The 9,943-nt window shown below is 43.0% G+C and overlaps 1 protein-coding gene across 3 annotated transcripts in view; it reads left to right on the top strand.

Annotated features, from left to right (window-relative positions):
* Window positions 1-393: 393 nt before the first annotated feature.
* The window catches only part of LOC311253299 (gamma-aminobutyric acid receptor subunit alpha-5-like), a 34,465-nt gene continuing 24,915 nt past the window's right edge, over window positions 394-9,943 (top strand). Inside the window, exons 1-6 of one of the 3 annotated variants that reach the window (XM_084347167.1) lie at window positions 394-675; window positions 2,206-2,843; window positions 3,271-3,352; window positions 4,047-4,168; window positions 5,848-5,915; window positions 7,077-7,297. In XM_084347167.1, coding sequence (XP_084203293.1) covers window positions 2,819-2,843; window positions 3,271-3,352; window positions 4,047-4,168; window positions 5,848-5,915; window positions 7,077-7,297 — 518 coding nt within the window. In that variant the 5' untranslated portion in view covers window positions 394-675; window positions 2,206-2,818. Of the gene's footprint in view, window positions 885-1,663; window positions 2,844-3,270; window positions 3,353-4,046; window positions 4,169-5,847; window positions 5,916-7,076; window positions 7,298-9,943 lie in introns of those variants that run through there. The other 2 variants (XM_084347165.1, XM_084347166.1) reach the window with 2 other exon arrangements.

Raw genomic sequence — 9,943 nt, 5'->3', positions numbered from 1 at the left:
GTCATAGATGGCGAACAACTTCTTGTTTCCGTCAACAGCGTTCCTGAAAGAGAAGAGGGTGATGACATCATTAATAATTAAGTAGGGTTCGAACCAATGAAAACAGCGATTATGCAGCTCATTAACATAAACAAACGTCTTCACCATCAGCGGAGATTTTCTCTCTATTATCACCATTTTGAATGTGCATTGTGTGAATTAATGACGTGTGGAGTGTGTGTGTGTCTGTGTGTGTGTGTGTGTGTGTGTGTGTGTGTGTGTGTATATAGCTGCTGCAGTAAAGCATGAATCTAAAACAGTGGGATGTCTGCAGGGGAAATATTGAAAGGCAGTCGATTTCCTCTATAACACACACACACACACACACACGCACACACACACACACACACGCACGCACGCACGCGCTTCCCCCAGCCGGTCACCCCTCTCTGCAGGAGCTGTCCGCACCCGGCGCGGTGCTGAAAGCCTCCCGAGGGAGACAGACGGACGGCTGTGTCTTCACACACACACGTCTCCGTCCTGCATCTCCAGACGGATTAAAGAAACTGCAGGGAGGTTAAACATCACGCACTAATTACCGTCGACGAAACGTGGAGCTCGGCTACCCTCTTATGGCAACCGTCAGGATGATAACAAGTTTGGTTTTGAGACTTCACTGAGGAGGACTGTTGTTTGGTATCATTTCACTCAATAACTGTTCAAGGTTTTAATACTGAATGTCTCCTCTGTTCCCTTCATAGCACATGTCACCCCTTTAAGGTCCACTTAGGTGGGGGAATTGTTGAGCAGACAGCTAGCTCAGCTAATTATAGGGAATGTAAATTAAATAGTAACTTTTAGCTACGTCAGAACTAACCTTAGATAGCAGATAACAGCTAGCTAAGGTAAGTATTCCTGAAACAGTCAGCTAATGAATAAACAGTGGAGATAATTGCCTAAAAGTAATAGATAAAAGGTTGGAATAGGTTTCTAAAAGTAATGGATACACATTTAAATTAGCTGAAATGACTTTGATAAATAATTGAAATGGTCGGCTAAACCAAGAGGTAAGAGATAATTGTTACCTAAATAGTTGAAATTGTAAGCTAAGCTAAAAGTAAAGCTAAAATGGTTAGCTAAAAGTAGCCCTGACATAATTTTAAATGGTTGAAAGTGTGAGCTAAAAGTAACAGTAATGGATAAACATTAAAGCTGAAAGTAGGCTAATATCTTGATGGTGATAATGGTTGAAAACATTTCCTACGAGTAATGGATAACTGATAGCTAAATAGTTGAAATAGGTAGCTAAGCTAAAAGTAGTAGGCTAGGCTATTAATAAATAAAATGGTTAGCTAAAAGTAGCCTAACATGTTACTTTAAATGGCTAAATGACTTAGCTTAAAGTAATGATAATTGATAAACAACACAAAATAGCTGAAAGTAATAACTTTGATGAATGTTTGAAATAGTAAGCTAGAAGTAATGATAACTGTTCGCTAAATGGTTGAAATTAGCTAAGCTAAAGGTACAGTTAATATATTAAAGGCTAAAATGGGAAAACATATAACCTTAAATGGTGGAAAGGGTTAGCTTAAAGTAATGATAATCGATAAACCTTTGATATAGCTAGAGGTAATAACTTAAATAAATGTTTGAAAAAATTACTGAGATAATGGATAACTGTAAGCTAAATGGTTAGCTTAGGTAAAAGTAATCGATAAAAGGCTAGTTGTTAATGAATAAGTTTGATTAATTGAAAGAATTAGCTAAAGGAAGTAGTGATGATGGAAACATTTAAAATAACTCAAAGTAATAGCTTAGCTAGATAAATGGCTAACATAGCTGGTATTAGCTAGATAAACATTTAAAATAGCAGATGTAAAAGTAATGGATAATTGCTTAAAATTAGCCACAATTAGTAAATGATTAGCTAGTTGTTGAAATAACTTTAGCATTAAGTAGCTTGAAGGGTAAATGTTTTAAATATGCTCGACAAGCTTATCAGCTAATGGGCAAACAAATGAAATGTCTAGCTTATAAAAGGTTAAACTTGAAAAATTAGGTAAATTAATGAATTAACAGTTGAATGACTTAGTTTAAGGCAATTAAGTAAATTAGCCTAGAGGAAATAGCTAGCTTTTGCTACTTGACAGGCCTAAATGACTTATCCAGCCTAGCTAAAATCTGGTTTTAATTGTATGAAACTGATTTCTATCTATCTGACAGTGTTGAATCACATTCAGCTAATGGACATGACAGGTGGCGTTCAGGGACTCCATCAACACAACACAGCGACAGGGCTTTAAAAAAACCCGCACCTGATTTTGTCCACATCTGACTCCCCCACCCTCCTCCTCCTCCTCCACCTCCTCCTCCTCCTCCCAGCCCTCCAATGGGGAGCACCTATTATCAGATTATTAGCCTCCGCTGCAGCACTTCATTCTCTCGCACCGGCAGTAGGCGGCAGGACACAAGAGACGGCGTAAAAGACAATGTGGAGTGAGGACAGTCTCCCCTGTCGAGGCTGCTGCTGCTGCTCCTGCTGGCGGACGAGAGCGAGGAGGCAGCCCGTGTGATGCTGCTGCTGCCGCCGCCGCTGCAACACCTCTGGAGGCGATGCAGGAGACGCGGTGCAGCAGGCACTGAACACCAAGGAGGGAAGGAGGAGGAGACGAGACTACTACAACACCGCCTGATGGGGAACTGAGAGAGAGGAGAGGAGAAGAAGGAGGGGAGACAACCGACGAGGACGGTAATTAGGCGGCTGAAGCCCCCCCCCGTGATCGTCCAGTTTCAACACGGCCGACGGAGAGAGAGAAGAGACCCCCCAGATTAAACCATGGTGGCGATGGATCTGCATTCAGGTACCCCAATTTTTATTCCACCGCCTTCAGCTAATGGCATCTGGGATTGAGATCCAGGGGAAAAAAAGGTGATGTTAGGGGGGGGGAGAGGTGTGTGATCATGGCCCATATGTATTGTACTGATCCAAACGCATATTGCAGGAGACAGTGTATGTGTGGATATCCCAGCCTGTGTTGTGTGAGGCAGATGTTTTGGATGTGGAAGAGTTGCAGCCTCATTGAGCAGAGATCGTCCCGCCGCTTGATTTAGTGGCTCCTGCAAATGGTCTGTTACATGCAGCGAGGGGCGAAGAGTTTTTCTTTGTGTACGAGGATCGCTTGCTCAAAACCTTCCTGTATTGTTTTCTGTCCTGGCTGTGAGGATTGTGTGATGCATTTTTATTTATTTTTTTCTGTCTCTTTCTCTGCATGTGGATGTGTGTCACAGCTCCCGGCAACAAAGTGGGCAGATTTTCAGTCATGGCGAGGCTCGTCCTTTCCCTCCTGCTCCTGTGCGGATGCCAAAATAGGTAAACCGATGGCTAAACATGTGTGGAACAAGAGGAAAAAAAGGTCTGCTCACTGCAAAATGTCTACTAAAAGTTGATTTTTTTTTGGTGCAACGCTCCCGGCTCCAATTTTGCAAATGAAACTCTTGGACATTCAGACATATTTCTGCTGGAGATCTCCTGCCAGCCCTCCTTCTCTGTGATTGATCGCATATCCGAGCTGCACTCTGCTACAGCCCCCGCTTAAGTGGCTGTCCTGCACTCAAGAAGGGGAAAAAAGAAAAGGAGGAGGAGGGGGGGGGGATCTTTGGCAACACTGTCAGTAAATCATTGGGAATAGTCCACTCTCATCTGAGTAGATCAATGGCTTTTAGATCACATGTTCAGACCCCGGCACGTAACCTTGTAATTCCTCCTCGTGAACACAGTGTTCTGAATAATTTTCCTCGTTTTTCCAGCCGCAGAGAGCACAATGCAGAGCTTCCTGCCGTATTTAGAGCGGGGGGAACTCATTTGTTTATATTTGGATCACATGTCAAAGCCTTAATTATCTCTACTGGTAGTTGTAAGCGGTACTTATGTTCAATAATTAATCGCAACAAGCCTGTCCTTAACGCCGCGAGCTAATTAATCACAATAACCACGTCAGGTTTGACGTCCTGCAGTTTAACTAACGCCTGGTTTGTGTTTCCTCGTTTCCTTCCTCTCCTCCCAGCCTCTGCCAGACCTCGGAGGCTCAGAAGGAGGCGGCCGCCAACGACAACAGCACCGTTTTCACCAGGATCCTGGACGGGCTCCTGGACGGATACGACAACAGGCTCCGGCCCGGGCTCGGAGGTTTGCAGACGACGCTCTTTTGTACATTTCAATCAATTAATCTCACATTCTCATGTCGTAGCGCCACAGTCGACATCCTAACCCTAACCCGCTAACCTGAACTCTACAATGGGAGGCCCTCGCTCCCCCGCTGCGATTTCACGCACTGATTCCTGGGAAAATGCCGCTCGACCGGCAGATACAGGGGTAGAAGCTGTGCGAGCAGATGTTAACGTCAGCTCAGGTAAAGGGGACACGCATGTCGTCAGATGAGGCGAGGAGAGGATCATGAATGCATGCGGTTTTCTCTTGTACGTCACCGTGAGGAGGCCGGGGGAGTAAATCAATCAAGCCATCTTCAACACCGAGGTGTTTTATTCACGCTCCTCACCCTGGCAACAGGAGATAACCCTGAGAGCTGAGAAATTGCCATTCAAAGATGGATATTTTCTTTTTCTAAAGGCTCCAGTGAAATGAAAGCTTTTCATTGTCGCCATTCTTCCCCGCCTCGTTCTCTAATGGCGCAACATCTATTAGCCTGTTGATTTCCCAACCAGCTTTCTTTGGTTCGTCCTCAGGACACTGGTCCACGTCTCACTCTGTTTCCCGCGTACATACCGTCCTCGTCCCATAATAGGAAGGAACGAGGCTTCTTCATGTCGAATGGCTGGATGTGTCATGGGCAAAAGCCCCGCTCTCACATCCTGGTAACGGTTGCTACCCTTGACAAGAGGGCCTATAAATACATACCAGAAAAACATTCAGGCCTTCATTCAGCATTCAACAAGCTGCTCTCCACAGCACGACCCAATCCCAGGCTCTCCAGGGAAAAAATGTATATGCATAGAGGAGATTTTGTTGGCTTTGTTGGGTACAAATGACAGAAATGACATGCTACCTCTACTACGTCACCTTCAGAGGAAATGTACTATCAGAGGAGTCATGATTGTGTAGCAGTGAGCCAACTGGTGTGGGGATTTTAACGCCAGTATTGGCCAATTTTATTCCCCGGTATTGTTTAATATCGATCAATTTGACCATTCGAATGCTCCGAAATTATGAAGACCGTTGTTTTTCCTTCAGATCGTTCAACGTGTAAAAGCCTCTAGGTCTAAATTAGTCGATAAGTGGGGAAGAATTTGAATAAATGAATGATTTAAAGTAACATTTTAAGGGGAAAAAAAGTAAAAATGTCATTTTATGTCATCGTAAATTGAATATCTTTGGGTTTTTTAGCGTCAGTCAGACAAAACAAGACATTTGAAGATGCCAAACTACAAAAATATAAAATCTTACCAAGTAGATTTGTCTAATTTTAACACAAGATCACTGGAATCACCTAGCAAGGTTTGAATTTCAGTGGGATATACTGGGTTGTTACTCTTGTAATAAGTTAAGAAAATCTACCAATGGAACAAGAAAGAGACAGCGTGTACTTTAGTGTTTTTAACTTAGTTTAATGTGGCATTTTTTACAGTATCAGCCCCAGAAAAGATGCCACTGAGCAGCTACAACACGACATAGAGAGTGTCACTTTATTTCAGTTTGAACAGATGTTTTTCGTGGCAGTGGTCAGAAAAGATCATCCCAAATCTGAGGGGGAAGACGCTGACCTGCCGCTGGTTTACATTTCAGAAAATAACCTGCATCTGTCCTTTTTCACGATCTTTTATGATCTCAACCGCTCTCTCTCTCTACAGAGAACGTCACAGAGATCAAGACGAATATTTTCGTCACCAGCTTCGGCCCGGTGTCTGACACGGAGATGGTGAGTTGACCTGCAGCAAACACTAATAGACACACGGAGGTGGACAAACGCAAACATCTCCGAAGCTTCACCAGACAACTGTCGGTATTTTTAGATGGAATCATTATATTTACATATCATGAGACTGGCACCGCTGTTCCTGCTGTTCCTGCTGCAACTACACTCATGTCCTAGTTGTGTCTTTGAAGACCGGCTTCTTCTTAAGTGTAAATGAGACAAAATGAGACAAAATGAATGTGGACGAGTGAAACTTTTAAGATTTAATGTGGCGATGTGGCCGGTCTGATCCAACGTGTACCAAGTGATCCGTCCCTTTTATTAATGCGCTCTCTTATGAACTATACGGTTCCACCTGGGCGGTGAAATGCATTAAGTCCCCTCCTTCATTAAATCTTTCTATTATGCCCCGGCACACTTTGACACAGCAGTGATCAAACTGTGCCACTTCCCTATAATTGACTTGAAAAAAGGTATCGACAGGGGCGCGAGATTGATTAATGAAATGAAAAGTGTTTCCGCGGTCCAGAAAAGCTTCCACGTCAGTCTGCTAACAGCGTCATTATCCTGTGGGGTGGACTGTTTGTTTCTCGTTCATTTGGGGCTTTTTATTATTACTTTTTTAGCTCGAAGTGTGTCGATATTTCACACACGAGCCAGTGTATGATTGATTTCTACACCGCAATGTTGGATCCCATATCTGTGAAATCTTAGGGGATTTACGAAGGCGTAAATGAGCTAAGTGCAACATTAGACTGTGATTTACTGTAAAGACACTCATTTTCTTTGTGATTTGACAGGAAAACGCCAGAAAAACAACATTTGCGGCTCCATTAGGGAAGAATTCTGTATAATTACGCTGCTACAGAGCCAAGAAACAGAAACGAGACCTCATCTAACTGAGCGTAGTAGTTGATAGTTGATACAACTGTCCCTTAAAACGCAGTCAACGCTCCATCCAGTGGAAGATCGTTTGCCTTTGGCATCCCTTCAGCATCTTTTGGGATGTAATGATCACAGAGCAGACAGACTGGTAAACATGAGAGCAGGGTGCAGTTTACTGACAACACATTACAAGGCATCTGGTTCCAAACAGTTACCTCTTCACTGCTATTTTGGGATAAACGTCCTTTTTTCCTCTCTGAAATCTTCCCTTTGTCTCAGGAGTACACCATAGACGTGTTCTTCCGTCAGAGCTGGAAGGACGAGCGCCTGTGCTTCAAAGGGCCCATGGTGATGCTGCCGTTGAACAACCTGCTCGCCAGCAACATCTGGACCCCCGATACCTTCTTCCTTAACGGCAAGAAGTCCATCGCTCACAATATGACCACGCCCAACAAGCTGCTGAGGCTGCAGGACGACGGCACTTTGCTTTACACCATGAGGTAGGTTGTAACACAGATGTTCTCCTCTGCGGCCATTTATTCGCTCTTTTACCTTCAACAATTTACAGACTCTGAATAATGAACTGCGGGTAAGTGCTTTGCTTCGCGACAACCCTAATCATCATCCCCTTTGGTGCCCAAGGTTGGTGGCATTTAGAAATTTCATTAATTTTGAATAGTCACAGAGAAGCACACTTGTCGGCAGAGTACAGAGGTTCAAGGTTGAGTTTTTCTACCGGTATTTACTCTCAAACATGAAGTGAAGGGAAGTGAGGACACCTCCCACTTATGTGCAGCCTGGCTGTAATTGGAGGTTAGGCTTTAAGAGGGCATGAAAATGAAGAAAACAGCTAGCAAGGCCAACATAACTGAAAAGAAAAAGCAGTGAAAGCTGGATGACTCATACTGTAGGAGAATAGTGTCACCTAGTGGCCAATCAGAGACATTTGATTTGTCCTGGATGAGTTTATATTGCAGCAAACATTGCATGTATTTATGTAAATTCATGTATTTCTACTAGTTCCTTTTTTTTCTTTACTCATAATGAGACATTATGGAATACATATGATATAAATAGCAGCATGGAGTGTCTCTTTAAATGTAAAAAAAAAAAAACTGCAGAGGGAGATCATCCATTATGAAAAGCAGCCTCATTGTGAACTATAGTTTTGGCAGCCATGTAGGGGTAAATTAGAAAAAAAAAAAGCCAGACAGAAAATAGGCCGACAACCAGATGGTGATCACTCTCGAACTAAACCGCCAGTATTTAACAGAGAAATGAAGAAAGAAATCTGGAGGAGGGAGTATAACAGTCCTGGGACGGACAAATAGTTGTTTTTGTTTGGAGGAACCACCAGGACTGGCTGTGACCTTTGGACCGGAGAATTAGAATAATGCCGTGCTTATCCTCAGGAGTTACTGCGGCCGCAGGACTTAAGAGTGACTGTATCACGGATGAGAGCACTCTATCTGATACCAGCAGCACCCACAGGGAGAATAACGCTGGATGGAAGACAGATTATCCATATGCAACCGCCCTGACATATATAAATATCCAAAGAAGTGCGTATTTTATCGTCACGTCGTCGTCATGCGCGCACACACGAACACACGCCGCACGTTTTCCACACTAATCAGTTGTAGTGACACTCAACTTTGACCTCGAGGCTTAACAAGGACGGGATTGCCTGAGAGAGAGAGTGTGTGTGTGTTCATTTCCATATGGGTAATATTATGGAAATCTATGCATACATGTGTTTGTATCTGAAAGTGAAAATGTACACGTGTGTGAGAGAGAAATATATTTTCTATAATCTAAAAATGGCAGCAGCAGATTCTCTGTCACAGTTGAAGTGAAGTAGCAGTCGGTTGCTTTTAATCGTCTAATTGTTACAGGACTGTGCTCATCATTAGCAGCAGAGCTTAACCACAGTTGTATTTCACACATGCACACACAGACCATCTGGGTACTTGGAGGTCACTGTTAACTCAACAAAAACAGCATTTTTTTGTTTATCTTGAGCCTGTTTTTCAGTTTTTTATCATTAGCGTCGGGGGAAAACTGACGACAGTGCAGCCTTTTATCTATCTATACAGAACGATGCTATCGTTCTTATGTTTTGTTGGCTCCAGCCGTACAGACGCCACTGCTGTACTCGATAAATCAAAACTCCTTTCTCTTTGAATATTTGTTTTTCATTTCCTCCTGTCTTAAAGGTCCAGTATGTAGGATTTTGTGTGATCGAGGGGCAGAAATGGAGTCCGCCATGTTGCACCGCTATATTTCTAATAGGAACAAACCAAATGTTGGTCGCGATATACAACCTCACTGCGAGATGCCACTAAATCCTACAAACTGGCCCTTTAATAAAAGCCAATATGTCAAAAAGTAGTGAACTGTATACCGAACAGTATATGTAGGATCATCATGAGCCGCAACTTCTCCAGTATCACCACTTAGTTAATTATTTAGAGCTAATATCTCCAAATTCCCTGTATAACTGTAGTCATATACATTATTTAGGCTTGTGTACAATGAAGATTTATTTGAGATTCATGAATGCTGTGAGCACATACACATTTATTTTTCATAGCATCCCGTATACGGAGCACCACATGTGCACATCCCCATAAGATTCACTCAGACAAAGCACACACAGATGCTACTCTGAATACACTATACGCACACGTAAGCAGAGCCATACTGTGGTGTAGGTGCACATTACAAACATTACATCCTCTTCTCACACACATTCATCATGTATGGATGTCAGTGGAGGCTCCTCTCTCTACTCTAGCATAACTAAACATGATTGTGGCGCCGCATCATTTGGAAACCATTACGCCGAGGAGGAGCGGCTGGTTTCATAGAGGATGTTTCCATGCATTTGTCTCCATGGATAATTCATAAAATGCCCCTCTGACAACCCTCAGAAAGCTTAATGCACATGAGCCCATTATAGCCAGATTGGATGAAATGTATACAGCTTAATTAGCTGGTTGATACGTCTATATTACTACAGTGTGAGTGCATCGCATGCCATTATCATTAGGTACAGTTGAGCCATTCTCATTCATGCTCCTCGTGTTAGCCTCATTTAAACAAACTACCTTACTGACAGTTTGTATACAGTAAGTGTAACCTAT

This window comes from Pagrus pagrus (assembly GCF_965226575.1).
Source record: "Pagrus pagrus genome assembly, chromosome: 24".
Lineage (NCBI taxonomy): Eukaryota > Metazoa > Chordata > Actinopteri > Spariformes > Sparidae > Pagrus > Pagrus pagrus.
Note: the sequence above shows the minus strand (reverse complement) of the source record. Positions and strands in the feature narration are given on the sequence as shown.